Source organism: Podarcis bocagei (genome assembly GCF_964188305.1).
Source record: "Podarcis bocagei genome assembly, chromosome: 9".
Lineage (NCBI taxonomy): Eukaryota > Metazoa > Chordata > Lepidosauria > Squamata > Lacertidae > Podarcis > Podarcis bocagei.
The window spans coordinates 6,977,007-6,996,987 of record NC_138134.1 but is presented as its reverse complement, the minus strand read 5'-3'; the positions used below and the strand labels follow the sequence as shown (position 1 = coordinate 6,996,987).

General features: G+C 47.8%; 2 protein-coding genes across 3 annotated transcripts in view; one reads left to right on the top strand and one right to left on the bottom strand.

Annotated features, from left to right (window-relative positions):
* LOC308594513 (uncharacterized protein) overlaps window positions 1-19,981 on the bottom strand; it is a 284,112-nt gene that overhangs the window by 159,628 nt on the left and 104,503 nt on the right. The gene's annotated exons all lie outside the window — the stretch shown is intronic.
* ARID3B (AT-rich interaction domain 3B) overlaps window positions 3,505-19,981 on the top strand; it is a 55,687-nt gene continuing 39,210 nt past the window's right edge. Inside the window, exons 1-2 of one of the 2 annotated variants that reach the window (XM_081207760.1) lie at window positions 3,505-3,633; window positions 9,663-10,321. In XM_081207760.1, coding sequence (XP_081063886.1) covers window positions 9,743-10,321 — 579 coding nt within the window. In that variant the 5' untranslated portion in view covers window positions 3,505-3,633; window positions 9,663-9,742. Of the gene's footprint in view, window positions 3,634-3,766; window positions 3,789-9,662; window positions 10,322-19,981 lie in introns of those variants that run through there. The other variant, XM_081207761.1, reaches the window with a different exon arrangement.

Sequence of the window (19,981 nt, the reverse complement as noted above, 5' to 3'; positions counted from 1 at the left end):
CATGTTGGTCCCACATGAGCCGATAAAAGGGCCAAAGAAGTAACTTACAGAGTCCCATAGGGTCAAACTGGGCCCAGACTGAAGGCCAGGCGGAACAGCTCCGTCTGCGGAAGGATGTCAAGTCCCACAGGGCCCTAGTCTCCTGTGATAGAGCGTTCCACCAGGCTGGGGCCAAAGTCAAAAATGCCTTGGCCTTGGTTGAGGCCAGTTTAACCTCCTTGAGGCTCGGGACCTCCAAGATATTATTATTTGTGGACTGTAAGGTCCTCTGTGGGGCATACCAGGAGAGACAGTCCCATAACACGAGGGTCCTAGGCCACATAGGGCTTTAAAGGTTAAAACCAGCACCTTAAACCTGACCCTGTACTCCACTGGGAGCCAGTGCAGCTGGTATAGCACTGGATGAATGTGGTCCCATGGCAAGGACCCCATAAGGAGCCTCGCCGCGGCATTCTGCACCCACTGGAATTTCTGGGTCAGCTTCAAGGGCAGCCCTGCATAGAGCGAGTTACAATAATTGAGCCTGGAGGTGATTGTCGCATGGATCACTGTGGCTAGATGAGGGCGAGAAAGGTAAGGGACCAGCAGCTTAGCATGGCGAAGGTGGAAAAATGCCGCCTTTGCTGTAGCTGCAACCTGCGCCTCCATAGAGAGGGAGGTGTCAAAGGTTACACCCAAACTCCTGACAGAAGGCGCTGACACTAATTGAGCCCCCGCAAGAGATGGGAGTTGGCCCCCCAATCCCATGTCCCGACCCAGCCAGAGGACCTCTGTCTTCAAAGGATTTAACTTCAACCGGCTCCCACGCAGCCATCCAGCCACAGCTTCCAAGCATCTGGTCAGTGTGTCCGGGGCCAAGTCAGGATGGCCGTCCATCAACACATAAAGCTGGGTGTCATCAACATATTGATGACAACCCAGTCAAAAATTCCAGACATGCTGGGGAAGGGTGTGCATAAACATGTTAAAAAGCATCAGGGAGAGGATTGTGCCCTGCGGCACTCCACACACCAAGGGGTGCTGCGACAACTCCTCCCCTAGCGCCACCCTCTGTCCCCGACCTGAAAGAAAGGAACGCATCCATTGTGAGGCTTTGCCCTGAATCCTAAAGTTGGTGGTCAAGAGCTGAGTGGTAGTTTGGCTCAGCGTCGCCTCTGGACACAGGCCTTATGGTTGGTCTCGCTCCTAACAGACCACGAGCTGTAAGCAAGGCTCACTTGTTTGCACTGACGCAGGGCTTACTCTGAGGAAGTTCCCTGGGTTACAATGGCTGCAAATGCAATCTCCCCAATGCAGTTTGCTCCCTAAAGGGATCACACCTCACATTCCCCAGCTTTAATCTGAGACATGATTGCTCTAAAAATTCGAGAATGTGATAAAAATGAGTGCTAAGATGTGAATTTAGCAAAGGGGAGGCCTAACTTATGAATATGACCTCTGGCTGCCATCATCCCTGATTACTGGGCAAGGTGGCAGCAGCTGGAGGAAGTACCAACCTTTAGGGGGGTAACCCAGAATATAAAGCTCCATGTGAGTCAATAGTCGGCATCATTGAGCAGTTTATTTATTAAAGATTGCATTTATTCATCTCAAACGTCATAATCCGTCCAATTCAAACCCACCTTGCAATATCTGTTTATTAGCTGGATTTAATCTGCCTTTTAACAAGTGCCCCCAAAGTACTTGAACAGACAAATTCTTATAAACCGCCATACATTCTTTGCCTTACTAGAACACCGTTTTCTAAAAAAGGATGAAGTCTGCTGTGAAAACTGGTGAAATTGATGAAAATAAATACCTGGGAGAATAGGTGCAAGGAGAGAGCCCCAGAATTTGGGTTCCACAACAGAAAGGCCCTGTCTCTAATAGCCACGGGGCACATTTTATTTATTTCATTTAAAAAGCAGAGACATCACCTTGCCAACAAAGGTCCGTATAGTAAAAGCTATGGTTTTCCCAGTAGCGATGTATGGAAGTGAGAGCTGGACCATAAAGAAGGCTGATCGCCGAAGAATTGATGCTTTTGAGTTATGGTGCTGGAGGAGACTCTTGAGAGTCCCATGGACTGCAAGAAGATCAAACCTCTCCATTCTGAAGAAAATCAACCCTGAGTGCTCACTGGAAGGACAGATCCTGAAGCTGAGGCTCCAATACTTTGGGCACCTCATGAGAAGAGAAGACTCCTTGGAAAAAACCCTGATGTTGGGAAAGATGGAGGGCGCAAGGAGAAGGGGATGACAGAGGACAAGATGGTGGGACAGTGTTCTCGAAGCTACCAGCATGAGTTTGACCAAACTGCGGGAGGCAGTGGCGTGCTCTGGTCCAGGGGGTCACGAAGAGTCGGACACGACTAAATGACTAAACAACAACAACAGTATTGTGATTCCTGCATTTCAGGGTATTGGAATATTAGATGATCTGCGGGAGTCCTACAGTCAGAGACCTTCAGGGTCAATATTCCAACCCCCTGCAATGCAGGAATCAGCTGGACAACATGCTGGCTGCAAACACCGAACCGGCTGATCCTAGCTGCCCTCCGTGCCGGGCCTTTTAGCATCGCATATCTTTCTCTCCCTCTTGGGGATCGAACCCGCAGCCTTCCAAGTGCGAGTTTCAGGCGCTCTGCCTCCAGGCCACGGCCCCCCACAAAAGGGGGCGCCATAATCTGAGCGAAGAGCTACTGGCGCGCGTGCGCACTACCTCTGAGGAGCGGCTATCAACGCTGCTGCGCCACGAGCCGTTCATATTTCCCGGAACGGACTCATCCTGACGCCCATTGGCTGTTGATTATGGAGTCCCGCCCGTCCTCTCCTTGGCCCCGCCCCTCTCCCTCGGCCTGCTTCTTATCGGTTGCTATGGTGATTTTGCAAAAAGAGGCGCCTGCCCCGCACTCTCAGTCTCTATGGTTAAGTCCTCGGTGGGGATCTTTCCCTCTTTTTCTTTTTAGTGTCACCTACATTTTCCTTTCCCCTCACTTTTTCCTGTGGAAACAGAGAATAATTACACAAAAAAACCCTCAGGCGGAGTTAATAAATAGCGAACATTTTACACATTTTAGTCCAAACTTCCGGTCGGAAGCGTCCCGCCTATGGCCGCAGACGGTGTCACTCTAGCTGCCGTCTCTATGGCGGGAGAGGCATGGAGATGGCAAGGGCCGGAGTGTATCGGAGAGCGAGCCATAGAGAAACAGAACAGAGCGTCGTCTCCGGAGTCGAGTGACGCGCCTCTCGAGCCGTTCCGTTTGCAGGGACGGGGGGAGCTTCTCCCTGGAATAAGCTCCACTTAGCCTAACGGGCCTCCCATCCTCCCTTTCCCCCCTATTATCTTGTTATTCATTTAATAATTTAAATAATCGTCTCTCCCCCCCAACCCGGAAGTGGTTGCTCGCCTCCCGAGTCCCCGTTGGTGACGCTACTTCCGGTGCTCTGTCAAACAGGTCCCCCGCGTCGCCTGTGTCCTCCGCTTCCGGTCCGGCCGAGGGAGGGAGGGAGGGAGGGACCACGGGACGGGGCGGGGGTGTTTGGGGGCGCGGCTGAGGCGGCGGCTGCTGCTGCTGCGCGCGAGACCCCGCCGGAGCGGGCGGTTGCCTGCCTGCCTCCTGGGCTGCCTGGCTGTTGTGGTCGCCGCGCTGAGGTAAAGAGGCGGCCTGTCGGCGGGGGTGGGAGTGAGGGGAGTCGCGGGGCTGCGGGAGTTGGCGCGGCGGGCGGCGGCCGCTCGTGAGGCGCGGAGTTGGCTCCGGGGAGCGTCTTGGCGCTGCCTCCGCCCGGCGAGAAGGGGCTTCCTCGCGAGTAAGCCGGCGGCCCTTCCTCCCTCAGGTTCGGGCTGCAGAGCAGCTGCTGGTGGCTCCGGGCGCGCGTCGACCTGGCGGTCTCGGCGGGGCTTCTCTCAGGACCGTGGCGGGGCCCTTGGGCGCCCCCGGGGAACGGGGCTCGCCCGCAGCCTCAGGCCGCGCGCTCTGGCCGACCCTGACTGAGAGGAATCCCATGCTGCTGCGCGGTCTTACTCTCGAGGAAGGGCCGCGGGGCGCCTTTGGGCTGCTCCACCTCCCACTGACTTGAACAGTCGTTCCTACCGGGAGCCGCTTTTGAGGAGGGATAAGAAAGTTCTCTATAGTCTGTGTGAAAAACAGCTAAGTTAAAAGAGATCCTGCACACGATTCTAGTAAGCCCCTATTTATTACAGTGGGACTTATTTTCTCTGAGAGGGTTTGTTTGTGTCTGTTTGTGTGGAAAGCATAGAATTTCGTAGTGAACTTCAGAGGGTGTAAGTAATGCCTTTTCTGGGAAGGGAAGTATACAAACTTTCACCATTGCCACAGTTTGAAGTTGAAGAATTCCGGATGCTCAGTTGTGTTTTCTGCTTCAGTTGAATGCACCATGTCCTGAATCTGCTGCCACCAGTTCAATTCCACTTGGGATCTAGTGTCAAGGGGGTGAGAGAACTGTTTTTAGTTGTGGCCGTAATTTTATAGACCTATAACATTATAAAGCTTCTGTGATTAGAAGCTAATTTAGGTGCAGCACAGAGAAGTCTATGGAGAAGTGACTGTTGAATGCTCTGGTTGTGCCAATACAAACCATTAATTCATCAGATGTGGGTAAAGCTGGCTATAGGAGAGAAGGCATGGAAAAGGTTAAGAATAACAGGGCTTTTTCTACCAGAACACCTAAAATCAGAGCAGCCCAGTTATGTGTACATCCAATCCCATTGTAGCTCAATTTCCAGCAAGCAGCAGTGACTCTTACCCCCACATATATTTTTTCAGGTGTGGTTTTACCCAGTTTTCTCTCCCCCCCCCCCCGAAAAATAGGGGCTGGTACTCACCAAGAAGTTGTTGCAGTAAGTGTCAGTTTTTAACAAGAAAAGGTGCCTGTACTCACCATGAAGTTGTTGCAGCAAGTGCAACACTTTTTAACAAAAGAGAGAGATAGTGGGTGGGGTGTGCGCACACGCTGGTACTGCACACCTTTGAGTACCCCCTGACAAAAGCTCTGGTTTTACCAAGTTCTTTAGTACTGTTTTGGCTGTGAGCTGCTGTTTTTGAACATACACATTTGTAGATAATGTATACTGTTAGTGAATTTTCTTATTTTTATTCATCATTAGTAGTCAACTTGATTACGTGTTACATGAAGAAGGGGATGTGAGTGATGGAAACAAGTACACACATATATGATAAAGGACTCCTGACTATTAGGTCCAGTGTGGCCGACTCTGGGGTTGCGGTGCTCATCTCGCTTTATTGGCCGAGGGAGCCGGCGTACAGTTTCCGGGTCATGTGGCCAGCATGACTAAGCCGCTTCTGGCGAACCAGAGCAGCGCACGGAAACGCCGTTTACCTTCCCGCTGGAGCGGTACCTATTTATCTACTTGCACTTTGATGTGCTTTCGAACTGCTAGGTTGGCAGGAGCAGGGACCAAGCAACCGGAGCTCACCCCATCACGGGGATTCGAACCGCCAACATTCTGATCGGCAAGTCCTAGGCTCTGTGGTTTAACCCACAGCGCCATCCACATCCCCACATATATGATACTAGAGTATTAATTGGAATGGGCAGTGATGTTGGGTGTGTTTTTCTCAGAACGTTGTGCAGAGGTTTTTTTTTAAGTATATTGGGGAATGTATCTTGATCTTTAGGGTCTTGCATGGTATACCCTGAAGAAATGGCGGTACGGCGTCAGCAGGCTTTTCTTTCTCCTTTAAGGCTGCAATCTGAATTACCTATATCAGGATGCAGGACTTGGTGGGGCTTACTCTGCACATAAGCATGGTTAAAGTCAGTGCATAGATACTGTTCAAACATTGAAATGCAGATGCAACTGGATGTCCACAAATGGACACCACAAATCCAACCTGTATTTGCTGGGGACAGGGATATTTCAATGAAACAAGGGGTATGGCAAGCACATGCAATCTGAAATTGATTGTGCACATTGAAAATTGGGGGAAGCACTCTCGGGACTGAACTGCTATGATAGGGATTTGATGGTTGCCTGAATACTTAAGGTGTGGCTGCCCTTGCTCAGGTCCCTTTCTTTAGCACTGGAAGCTGGTAGGGTTTTGCATTCATGTCTAATTGTAGCCTTCGGCAAGGATGCACCCGTCTTGCTGGAACCTGCCAAGTAGAGTTGTTCTGGACCTGGGTGAGACCTGCAGGAACCAGAGAGAGAGCACAGCAAATGTTCCCACACCTGAAGTGTTTACTGGACCCAGCAAGAGAATGCCAGGTCATGAATTATAGTATTGGACCTGTAGCACATGTTCCCTATCTGTTCTTTTGTGGATGTTCACCTGTGGCACTGTAGACAACTTACAGTAATGTCCTTAAATCATGTTCCAACAAAAGTAGAGATTTTATAGATGTCACAGCTCTTTTATCCAAAATCCATAGTTGTCCTTGCAGTTTATAAACAGTATGTAAACAGTATGTCAAGTACTAGTTCAGGCATTACAAGATTGCTTGTGGCATTCTAATCTAACTGAAAGCATGGGGTTGGGATTGATGGGATGATTGCACTATGAGCTCTTGAGCATTTCTCCCTGACTTATAGCTAAGGGATTAGTTTGATTTTGATTTACTGTAGCTCAGCAGAACATTTGAGACGCACACTGGAAATTCTTGGTCTTCTTTTGGTTGTTTGGTGTTCTCCAAAATGAGATATGGGCTTGTTCTACTTGTTCTTGAAACTGCATACTTAGTCTTAGCAAAATAACCTCTTTCATTTAGAGAGAAGTTATTTTGCTAAATGTCAGAATACAATCTTAAGAGGCAAAGAAAAAGAAGCAAGTTTATTTTAAAGTATCAGTAGATGGACGGGGAAGGAAAGGGTCAACACTTTGTTCAGTTGCTATTTGCATTTTGCCTTCTTGTATATTGAAATTCTGTTTCCTGGCTATTCCTCTTGCCTTGTAAAAATGATGTGTACAAATTTCACAATGGGAGGTGAATTTTTCATAAAGTGCCATCTTTGCATATGGCACTTTTGGCAGGTTGTTCCTCTTATACTTTCTAATGTAAAATTTGATATGGGGAAGAAAATTGAAGTATTGCAGAAAATGGGAGCATAATACATTTAGTTCAACTATGTGTATCAGGCACAGCTACAGTAGGGGACAAGGAAAGGGGCTTCATGTCTACCTTATGTTTACCCTTGTAGAGAAGGGATCTCACCAGGACCACTTTTACATTTAAAACCTGCAATCACTAGCTTAGTTCTTCGTTATCAGGAGGTAACTTTCCTTGAGGAGAGTTGATCACATAATTACCAATTGCAAGTTTTCTTGGTGTATCTTGTGAACCATTTGATATTCGCAGGTTGCTATTGTGCTGTATTTTCCTGCATCCAAAACTGAGGCAGGTCTTACTATTATTGGGGGAGTTGCTAAGGCAGGGTGGAACTCTTTCTTGGCACCCTGTTGTTGCTGCCCTATTGATTGATAGTGCTGAGGCTTTTCTCTCGCCTCTTCTCTCCCCCCCCCCCCATCCCTTTTCACACACATTTTGCTTCCCAAGTTGAATGAATGAGGGGCCTGTTGCTGCAACAGTTTTGCAACTGGAGACAGAGTCCAAATGAGTATATAATTGTGTGAATACAAAAGTAGTGAAATCCCTAGCATGTACAGTTGTTGTTGTTGTTTAGTCGTTTAGTCATGTCCGACTCTTCGTGACCCCATGGACCAGAGCACGCCAGGCACTTCTGTCTTCCACTGCCTCCCACAGTTTGGTCAAACTCATGCTGGTAGCTTCGAGAACACTGTCCCACCATCTCGTCCTCTGCCGTCCCCTTCTCCTTGTGTCCTCCATCTTTCCCAACATCAGGGTCTTTTCTAGGGAGTCTTCTCTTCTTGTGAGGTGGCCAAAGTACTGGAGCCTCAGCTTCAGGATCTGTCCTTCCAGTGAGCACTCAGGGCTGATTTCCTTCAGAATGGATAGGTTTGAACTTCTTGCAGTCCATGGGACTCTCAAGAGTCTCCTCCAGCACCATAACTCAAAAGCATCAATTCTTCGGCGATCAGCCTTCTTTATGGTCCAGCTCTCACTTCCATATCATGTACAGTAGTCACGTAAACAATAAGTAAAGGTAAAGGGATCCCTGACCATTAGGTCCAGTCGTGACCGACTCTGGGGTTGCGACGCTCATCTCGCTTTATTGGCCGAGGGAGCCGGCGTACAGCTTCCGGGTCATGTGGCCAGCATGATGAAGCCGCTTCTGGCAAACCAGAGCAGCGCACGGAAACGCCGTTTACCTTCCCACCGGAGGGGTACCTATTTATCTACTTGCACTTTGACATGCTTTCGAACTGCTAGGTTGGCAGGAGCAGGGACCGAGCAACGGGAGCTCACCCCGTCGCGGGGATTCGAACCGCCGACCTTCTGACTGGCAAGTCCTAGGCTCTGTGGTTTAACCCACAGCGCCACCCGCGTCCCACGTAAACAATAAGCTGCTGAAAAAAATGAAACTGGCCCTATTCAGAGTGTGCAATTTGGGCACACAAACTCTTGTGTCTGATGCCTTATCACCTTAAGGATGTTTCCACATCTTTGATCTAATCAAAACTGATGCAAAGGTAGTTTCTTGTTTAAAAACATAATACGAGCTCTTCTGGATCAGGCCAGTGGCTCATGTAGTCCAGCATCCTGCTCTCACAATCGCCAACCAGAAGTCTATAGGAAGTCTGTAAGCAGGACCTGAGCTCAACAGCACTCTCCCCTCCGTTGGCTTCTAGCAAATGGAATTCAGAAGTATCTATGACATTTTATCCCATCCTCCCACCTAGGAGCTCAGGGTGACGCGTGTTCTTCCCACCTTCCCATTTTATCCTAAACTGGTGAGATTGGTTAGGTTGCAAAATAGTGACTGGCCCAGTGTCACCAAGGGAGCTCTGTGGCTCAGTGTGGGATTGTACCCAAGCAAGCCTCCTCACTTCTGGGCCCATACTCCAAACTCTGCACCACGCTGGCTTTGGCTAGCCTGATCTGATGCACTGACAAAACTGGAGGCTGGAGAAAAGGAACAGAGAGAGTTAAAACAGCCCATTAGCCCCTCCTTGAGTCTAAAAGGCTCCTGCCTGGGTTTTGACTGCCAATGCATACAAACAAAGCTCCAGATTTTCTTATGTTCCTTAAATACTATTGACTGATCAGATCAGTCCATAGTAAAATAGCAGGCAAAGGAAAAAGTTTATTTTGTATGCAAATAAGCTTCTGAATAAAGAGTCATCTGGGGCACTTGATTCGGGATAGGACTCTTGAGTACTTAAATAGGTCTCAGTGCTGCTTTTTACTGCTTGGATTGGATTTTGTTTGCTTTTAATTGTGCAAAATGTAAGTATTTTGGGCTCATTGTGGAGAGATGACAAGATATTTAATAAAAATAGGCTAAAATCTAACACTCAGATATCTCGTAAATTTGACAAGATGGGAGGATGTTCTTTTTGCACAGATCATGAAGCTGCTTCAGAGGCTACACTTCATTAGGGAGAGGAGCTGTAAATGAAAAGGTGCCAAATATGCAGTGAAATCTGGGACTGAATGGCATGGTTTCTCATTCAGGGGGCGGGGGAATATGAGCTTTGCATTTTTTCTTCTTGTCCTGGTGGGAGGACTCCTGGTGGGAGGACAGCGGCAAGTAGCTTACACAGGTCAATATTTGTTTTTCAGATTCCACTGCTCTCCAAAAGCTTTGGCTGGAGTCTTCTCCAGCAGAACTCTCACCTTATCGCAGCCATGTTAACAGCAGGATGAAACTGGAGGCTGTGGTGGAGCAGCTGCAAAAGCAGAAGCAGCAGCAACAGCAAGCAGCCCCTCTGCAGATGGATTCCAGGGAGAGGCAACAGAGGCAGATGAGGGAAACCCAGCTGCATTATGCCCAGCAGCTGACGGTGCAGCAAGCTGCTCTCGGTGCCACATCTGGAAAGGCTCCAGGTGGCCCCCTCCTTGGTCCTTCTGCCCGAGTCCCACCTGTGCTTGGGGCTGCCCAGACGTTTGATCAGAGCAGTATGAACTCGGAGGAGGAGGAGGAAGAAGAAGAAGAGGAGGAAGAAGAGGAGGGAGGAGAAGAAGATTTGGAAGATGGTGACCTTGAGGATGATGCACCAAGAACTGGGAAAGAGTCATGTTCCGCTTTGAAGTATTTTCATGCTTCCAAAGTTGCCCCCCACAACCAAAGAGTGGCTTCTTCCTCTAATCCTCTGCCTATTCTAGGGGGGCAGCGGGGACAGCAGGGAAAGGATGAGCAGGGTAATGAGTCGGCCAACCCTCCATATTGTGGTTCATCATCTGGAAGGCAGGCCTGGAGGCTGGATGAGCAGCTCAAGCAGGTCAGTAATAGTGGCTGTTACCCCTGCCACCCGGGTTGACTGTTGGTGGTCCTGGAAGCAGGCACTTCCCTTGAGGGATTCCATTGGCGCAGCCCTTGCCAACCTGGTGCCCTGCAGGTGTTTTGGACTGCAATTTCCATCAGCTGGTCAGGGCTGATGGGAGTGGTAGTCTAAAAGCATCTGCAGGTAGTAGGTTGGCAGAAAGCTGTGTTAGAGCTTGCCAAATGACTGTTTTGGGCAGATCAAGTATCAATCAATTAAATCTTTATTACGGTCATAGACCAGCATAAGGACAGATCAAGTAGTTTACCTGCCTATAAAATAATAGGAAAGACTGCAGCATTGTGGTGAAGGCTATTGCAGTCCAATCCCTTGAGAAATGTCAGTTCTGAAAAGGGGGAAAGGTAAATCATAGAATTGTAGAGTTGGAAGGGACCCCTGACGGTTCATCTAGTCCAACCCTCTGCAATGCAGGAATCTCAGCTAAAGCATCCAGGACACATGACCCTCCAACCTATGTTTAAAAACCTCCACCTTTCATGGGAGTCTGTCAAACTGCTCTTGCTGTCAGAAAGTTCTTCCTGATGTTTAGTCGGAATCTCCTTTCTTGAATCCATTGGTTTAGGTCAGGGGTCTGCAACCCGCGGCTCCGGAGCCGCATGTGGCTCTTTTACACCTTTGCCGCGGCTCCGGGGCAGATACTAGCGAGGGGAGGAGGCGCATTGTGTGCCCCGACACTCCCCACTGTGGCGGGCGCTGTACTGGCTGTGACGTCGCATGGGGGCGGTGCGTGCGTTACGCACCGTCCCGACGTCACCTTCCCGGTTTTGCGGCTCCCAGTTGTTGTTTTCTTCGGAAACGGGTCCAAGTGGCTCTTTTTGTCTTAAAGGTTGCAGACCCCTGGTTTAGGTCCTTGCCTCCAGAGCAGGAGAAAACAAGCCTGCCCCATCTGCCATGTGACAGCCCCCTAGCCATTTGAAGATGGCCACCAAATCTCCTCTCAGTCTCCTCCCTCCCAGGCCAAGCGCATCCAAGTCCCTCAACCATTCCCCACAAGACCCTTTCTCATCCTGGTCACCCTCCTCTGCATACATTGCAGCTTCTCAATATCCTTCTTAAATTGTGCACCAAAACTGGATACAGTATTCCAGATGTGGTCTGGCCAAGGCAGAATAGAGTGGTACTATAACTTCCCATTAACCTAGACATTATACTTCGATTGATGAAGCCTAGAATATCATTAGCATTTTTTGCTGCTGCACCACATTGTTGATTCGTGTTAAGCTTATGGTCTACTAAGACCCTTAGATCCTTTTCACATCTACTACTAGCAGGTGTCCCCCGACTTATATTTGTGCAGCTGGTACCCGTGGGCTATCAAGTAGCCCCTTTGTACCTTTTTTTCAAAAACAGAAGGGAAGCCTTTTGCTTTTTGCAGCTCCTGCCTGCCCCTGTGGGCCCAGGAAGGGAAGATGAAGTGCATGGCAGGAATGTGGCAAACCCTCTGAGCACACCTTGGGAAGTCTCCCCTGCTCCCTTAACAGTTTCCGTTTGCAGCTAATGCTGGCAGCTTTGGTATTGTTGGCTGGAGAGTAATGGGCACTCTATACTGCTATGTGTGACTCTTCTGTGGTCAAAGAGCTTTTCGGGTGTTGCAATTCAAATCATGCAGTGTGATGCAACTGGCAGAAGTTCAGCCAGCCTGCTGAGTCAATTGTAAATTGGTCTCTAGGTGTTCATGTACCATCTTGCATGGGGGTTGACTGACCTTTAGTTGCACATCCTCTTTGCTTGTTGCTGAGGAGTGATTACTCTAAATGGTTCTAGAGAATTAGCACGTTGGTATTTTACAGCAAGTACAAAAGACGTGGGTGGCGCTGTGGGTTAAACCACAGAGCCTAGGACTTGCCGATCAGAAGGTCGGCGGTTCGAATCCCCTCAACAGGGTGAGCTCCCGTTTCTCAGTCCCTGCTCCTGCCAACCTAGCAGTTCGAAAGCACATTAAAGTGCAAGTAGATAAATAGGTACCGCTCCAGCAGGAAGGTAAACGGTGTTTCCGTGCACTGCTCCGGTTCGCCAGAAGCGGCTTAGTCATGCTGGCCATATGACCCGGAAGCTGTACGCCGGCTCCCTCGGCCAATAAAGCGAGATGAGTGCCACAACCCCAGAGTCGGTCACGACTGGACCTAATGGTCAGGGATCCCTTTACCTTTATCTTACAAAAGAAAAAAGGAAAAAATCCTGTGGTACCTTAAAGTTGAGCAGTTTTGCAGTAGCATCAGTGTTTGTGAAGTATAGTCTATTTCTTGCTCCTGATGAAATGTCATCCTCAGGTGAGAGAGAGAGATGACAGAAGTGTGTGTGTGTACACACACAGAGAGAGAGAGAGAGGGAGAGAGATCTGTGTACCCATATGGGAAGAAAACACAATAAAGGTCATAGCATGCAATAGGTTCAGCTTCTGCCATTTCTGTGCATGGATGAAATGTATACAGATTAGTCCCATGACCATTCACAACAGCAGTAACTGGTGTTGCAGTGAGCACATCTGCAAAAGGAGCAGGGGGAGTGTCAGTCAGGTGGTGGCAAGCTGTCTGGCAAATGATCATTGGCCCTCCACAGATAAACTGCACAGCTCAGTCGAGCTTTTGATGTATAGAAATCCTACTGGACAGTTACCCTCTGCCATATCACAACCTGCTCGATATAAGCCGACCCTGACAGAGGTGTGCAATCTGTGTCATTGTAAATAGTGTGATGTGAATTCTGTCACTATTCTGTCATGCTATGTGAAGATGCTGTGCTGGATGTTTAATGTGAGCAGTCCCTAAATAATTCCAGAAATTCCTGGCCTTTAATGTTATAAATAGCCAATGGTGAAGGGAGTGCTGGGTGCCAGCGGTTTGCATTCCTGTTTGTTTACTTAGAACAATAGAATTGTAGAGTTGGAAGAGACCCCGAGGGTAATCTAGTACAACCCCCTGCAATGCAGGAATCTCAATACGGGGTTCCCCATCCAATTTGAAACCATACTGGACCCTGCTTAGCTTTGTAAATGGGCTAGCAGTTTTATTGCTGCACCACTAGGTGTTTGTTTGTTTGTTTGTTTGTTTGCTTGCTTGCTTGCTTGCTTGCTTTATTTTGGGATTTTTATTCTGGCATTTTACTTTACAGAGTTTTCCTATCTAGTTAAAAACAATACATACCTTTAAAATAAAAACATTCTAAACAATAAAATAGCAGATATCAGGCAAACTGAAAACTAGGGAGAGTGTCACATTAGTAACAAACAAAAATGAAAAGGTCTTCAGCCTACATTGGATGGTCCAGAGCAAATTTAACAGAATCGTTGAATTGTAGAGTTGGATGGGGTCCTCAGGGGTCATCTAGTCCAACTCTCTGCAATGTGGGAATTACAGCTAAAGAGTCCTTGACAGGACCAGCCAACCTCTGTTTGAAAACCTCCAAGAAATGAGAGCCCATCACCTTCTGAGGGAGTCCGTTCTACTGTTGAGCAGCTCCTACAGCCAGCAAGTTCTTCCTAATCTTTAGTCGGCATCTCTTTTCTTGTCATTTGAATAGTTTGGTTCTCCCATCTGGAGCAGGAGAAAACAAGCTTGCTTCATCTTCCATGGGACAACCCTCTAACTAGTTGAACATACCACCTTAGTCTCCTCTTCTCCAGGTGAAGCATGTAGCCTCATGAGACGTGGTTTCTAGCCACATCTGGAAACCACATCTGGGCACTGCACTCAAGTAGGCCTTTCCCTGTGTGCCCACCAGCTGTGCTTCTGATGGAGGCAGGATACACAGAAGGATCTCTCTCACTGACTTCAGTGGACAGCTGGTGTGTATGGGGAAAGCTGGTTCTCTTCCATTTCCTAAGCCCACCTTGCTTAAGACTTTAATGGACATACTGAGCAGTTTCAGCTGTGCTTGGAAATAGACCCACAGGTCGAGCAACATGCTTCAAGGCCTGGGTTTGGTCAGCACTTTTCACAGCTATAACCGAAGTTCCTGAATGCCCTCCAAAATCAGCCCGCTTGAAGTTTGTTACCAGTCATCCAGCCTTGATGACTTGCAGCGGTTCTCAACCTGTAGGTCCCCAGATGTTGTTGGACTACAACTCCCATCATCCCTGACCACTGGTCATGTTGGCTAGGAATGATGGAAGTTGTAGTCCAACAACATCTGGGGACCCACAGGTTGAGAAACACTGAAAAGGCATGTGTCTCAAGGAGGACAGTGTTACAAGCCAGGACTGGTCAGCCTACGGTACTCCACCTGCTGTTGGGACTCCCTCTCCCAGCAGCCCCAGCCATCATGGCTACTCATCAGGGAAAATGGGGGTTATCTGCCCATAGCTGAAGGAGCCACAGGCTACCCACCCTGTTTCAGGCTATGGTGGGCAGTCGCTCCAGAGCATTCATGGCCACATGATATAGTGATGGCTACTAGCTTAGTTGGCTTTGAAAGAAGGCTAAGTAAATTCGCAGGAAACATCTGTCTTTGACTGTTGGTCATAGATCGTCAGGGACGCAGATGGCGCTGTGGGTTAAACCACAGAGCCTAGGACTTGCCGATCAGAAGGTTGGTGGTTCGAATCCCCGCCATGGGGTGAGCTCCTGTTGCTGTGTCCCTGCTCCTGCCAACCTAGCAGTTCGAATGCATGTCAAAGTGCAAGTAGATAAATAGGTATTGCTCCGGTGGGAAGGTAAAAGGCGTTTCCGTGTGTTGCTCTGGTTTGCCAGAAGCGGCTTAGTCATGCTGGCCACATGACCTGGAAGCTGTACACTGGCTCCCTCGGCCAGTAAAGCGAGATGAGCACCACAACCCCAGAGTCGGTCACGACTGGACCTAATGGTCAGGGGGTCCCTTTACCTTTACCATAGATCGTCATAGTAAACTCCAGGTTGATTTAGAAGTTGATCAGGAGGCAAAGGTGAGGGCTTATGCCATCCTACCCTGCTTATTGGCTTCCATAAGGCATCTGGTGGACCAGCTCCCCTCACCCCATACCCTTGGCAGAGCCTAATGAGATTGTGGTCCCACAACATCAAATGCTTACCCTTGTGCAGGTGGAAGAAATGGAATCATTTGATCTCTCTTGGTAATGTTCTTCTGTCATATAGTTAGCAAGTTCTCCTTAAATGGTGTTTTACATTGACCAGTACATATGTTTGATCTAAAAATGGCTCTCTGCTGCATTAACTTCACTTGAAATTGACACTCTGAACCAAAATGTGTTTTTGGCATGATGCCACTTTCCCCGCTCTTCAACCTCATTTTAAAACTCGAGCTCCATCCCACTGTAGGCAAGTCCTGTTTTCAGTTGCTAAATACTACTGGAAGGCAGGCAGGTGGTGATGCCTGGCTGCTTGGAGTTCCATTCAGCCTCCCACAGTCAAGTAAATAATTGTAGAGCACCCTTGCAGACAAAAGAGCTGGCTCAGCTTATGACACAGGGGCGGTGAGAATCTTGTCAGCACAAAATGAGGAGGGAAGGGTTGGCCGCTTGTCAAGGGACTGGCAAATCCCCAAAGGAAAGCAGAGGGAGCCATTTTGGCTTGTTATCTCCCCTAAGCTTCCCGGATCCATCTGGGCTCAGTCGGCTACAGTAGGGTGGTTATTATGGCCGGCTGCAATTGAGCAGAGGAAAAATGAAAACTTTGCAGGGGAAGGGTGTTCCTTGCAGAGGTGTGGGCCCCTCTCCAGTTGTAGGCATAGCTGAATACTTTCTCAGGTTACCAGGGAGGAGAAGTGCAGAGAGAATTGCAGCAAGTTCTGTTCACTTGGGGTAACATTTCACAGCAAGTTACATAACTCTTCCACTGCATGTTTAAAATGCCTGTGTTTACATTTATATGACTTTGTTGCATAGAAACAGTGGCACAGATTTTCAAGCAGATAAGTTTATCTTAATATGTGTACACTTGTGGATGTTTGAGTTCTCCATCAGATCCATTTAAGATGTGTCAGATTGAGGTCAAAAGTGAAGAAACAGTCTTGAAGTCCGGAATCTGAATGTGGTATGGTATGGGTTTATTATTATTTTAAGCCTTGCACATGCAGCACAATGCTCAGTTTAGATGCTGATGATGAATTTGGAATCTGAAACATCTCTGCCATGAACATAAAATCTCTGAATGCTCTCACACACATAAATTTATGGCTGGAGGAGAAAATGTGATTCTCCTAGGACAGTGTTCAAAATAGACATGTCCATGCATTGAAATTTGTTATTTATTTTCTCTTGATGTCCCAAGTCCATTTGTTTAGATAATATGAATTTTTATCTGCTTGGGACAGAAACTGCTGTCTTGTTTGTTGCACTCTTTGCAAAGTTCTGTCACTGTATAGTGACTAAAACATCTAGAATGTAGCTAAGCAGGCAGAAGCAAGGTTGATTCTGAGTGACTGGGGCCATTTGTGTCTCTGGGACAGGACACCTGCATCTATCCCAGTGGCCAGTATTAAGGATGTCCAGCCTACATTGCAACCAGGGCTTTTTTTCAGCCGGAACTCGCTGGAACTCAGTTCCAGCAGCTCTCAGAGGGCTCCTTTGCTATTCTAGGAGAACAAGGAAGGTATCCATGGTGAGTTCCGGCACCTCTTTTTCTAGAAGAATAGCATAGATTGTAACCAAGAATGCCATTAAGTGTGGAGATGCACAGCAACTATTTACTTACTTGAGAGAAAATAATAGAGGTGGTGGTACTTGGAGTACTGCTGGGGTAGAGGCAAGTGCCCTGTCCCAGAGACATGAGTGGTCCCAGTCCCTGAAAACCAACCTTGCTTCTGTCTACTGAGCTACATCCTAGATTCAGTTTTGTAGCGGTTGCTGTGGAAAGTGAGGGATGTGTGTGCAAAGATGTGTGATCAAACCGGTGTCTGGATGCAGTAGTGGGATGGATAAGATCTAATAAACTACGTCTGGATCCTGGCAAGATAGACACTCTGTCGGTGAGTGGTTCCCAGGTCTAGGAAGTAATTCAGACACCTGTGCTGGATGGGGTCGGTCTCTCCCTGAGGAAATAAGTGCATAGTTAAGAGGTGCTCCTGGATCCAATTCTGTTGCTGAATGCACAGGCATTCTTGGTGGCTAGGAGTGCCTTTTACGGCCTTCAATTGGTAAGATCACTATGTTCAGTCTTGGATTGCGTTAGCTTGAGCACAGTTGTCCATGCATTGTTAACCTCTTGGTTGGATTACTACAATGGACCATGTGTGGGGCAGCCTTTGGCTGAGTTGGAAGGTGCAGCTAGTGCAAAACCAAATGACTAGGTTGCTGGGGCGGGGGGCAAAATAACCTCAGCCTGCTTGCAGGATTTGTGCTGGTTGCTAATCTGCTACTGGGCGAAGTTCAAAGTGCTTGTACCAATATATTGGTACCCTTTGTTGGTACCCTTTACAGCTCAGTACCAGGTTACTTGAGAAACTGCCTTATCCCTTAAATGCTCAGGGGATAGTTGCAGTCTGTAGGACAGTTTCTCCTGCAAGTTCCAAAGATTTCAGAATCCTGCTCCATAGTAACCTGGAGCAGGGCTTTTCTGTGGAATAGTATTCCTGTCAGAATAAGACAGGCACCCACTCTCTGCAATTTCCAGAAACAATTGGAGACATTTTTGTTCCAGCTGGTTAAATGGGTCTTTGCCACAAGTGTCTAGTTTGTATGGTTTTATCATAGGTGTGTAATATGATATGTGTAGCATCTGGGAGGGACTTAGTCTGCAGGCTTCATTTTGAAAATGAGTCTCCAAGCTGAGCTCATGGTTACAGCGTAAACCTAGTATTTGTTGCCCCCACTGCTGACCTGCCCACTCTGGGTAACTTGTGTGTTGAAGAGTTCTGGAGAACTAAGCAGCTTGCCACACTTTTGTGACATTTTGGTTGGTCCCAACTGAGGCGTTGCCTAACCATGGATTTTAAAGTTGTTAAGGAAGTCTAACGAAAGAGTCAACTGGTCAACTACACATGCAAAATTTAGTATATTTCCTTTTTTGTCACACTTAACCTTGATTGGTTTCATGTTTCTTAAGCATTTAGAAAGCCACAGGAGCTTTCACACCACTTGCTGGTGGGGGGGAGTAGGATTTCCCAGCTCTTATTATTATACTTATTTCTTTATCTTCTGCCTTTTCCCCAGAAAGGAACTCAAGGAAGCTCATGCAAAGTATAACAGGCAATAGAAGGTGTACATGTGTGGGAGAGAGAATTACTACAGCATTCTTCTCTGCTAGTACTTAAGAGCTTCCAGCACAGGATAGTAAACCTGATCTTATCAGAGTGTTGTACTACAACAGTTTTTCTTTTTAACAGCATCTGGTTCACTTCCGAGGACTCCTTTCTCCACCCACAGAAGGAATTTCTGCTGCTTCCCCAGTAATCTTCAAATACCCCCCACCACCACCTCTCTCACTTCTGTGTGTGTGTGTGTGGCAAAGCTGGTGGGCAAAACCAGAACAGATCCTTGGTCAACCTTTCCTTGTCTCAAAATGAGTGCTTATTCCTGGAGAAACCACCGCTTTAGATATTCAAGCCTTGCTATTTTCTAAATAAATAGAATAGAAAAGGGTGGGGGGTTTACAAATCAAAGAGGACTAAAATAATGAAGATGGTTAGTCTGTGATTTGAAGAGCCATCGTCAGATATGGCTGAACCTCTTAATTTTCGTGGCATTCACATTTTCAAATGGTCCTACATTCACTGCTGCTCCCATAACCTCTCAGTGGTAAGAACAATTCTCACAAATTCAGGCTGATGATTGGAGAAGGCTTTGGCCTTTCCCTGCCGGAGATTCTGATTCAGCCATTGTGATTTGTACTTGAGGGCCTTGAGACTGGGCTACAGCAGCAAGCTGTATGTGAGATTTGCTCATGTAGAACAAGGCGGACCACAAGCTTAACATGAGTCAACCATGTGATTCAGCAGCAAAAAAAAGCTAATGTTGTTCTAGGCTGCATCAACAGAAGTATAATGTCCAGATCAAGGGAAGTAATAGTACCACTCTATTCTTCCTTGGTCAGACCCCACCAGGAATACTGTGTCCAATTCTGGGCACCACAATTTAAGAAGGATGTTGACAAACTGGAACGGGTGTAGAGGAGGGCAACCAAGAGGATCAAGGGCCTGGAAACCAAGCCTTAGGAGGAATGGTTGAAGGAGCTGGGTATGTTTAGCCTGGAAAAGAGGAGACTGAGAGGAGGTATGATAACCATCTTCAAATATATCAAGGGTTGCCTGTCACAGGGAAGAGGGAACAACTTTGTTTTCTCCTGCTCTGGAGGGTAGGACTCAAACCAATGGCTTCACGTTACAATAAAGGAGATTCCAACTAAGCATCAGGAAGAACTTTCTGACAGAGCTGTTTGACAGTGGAACGGTCTCCCTCAGGAGATTGTGGACTCTTCTCCCTTGGAGGTTTTCAAGCAGAGGTTGGGTTGCCATCTGTCATAGATGCTTTAGTTGAGATTCCTGCATTGCAGGGGGTTGAACTAGATGGCTCGTGGGTCCCTTCCAACTCTGCAATTCTATGATTCTAAGACTAGTCACAGGTTGTTCCGCATTAAATGCCATGGCACTTGTTTGACAGGGTGAAATACATTACAGCAACTGAAGCAGCTGCAGGGTTGCAGTTTGCAGCCTTTCTGCTCTTAAGTT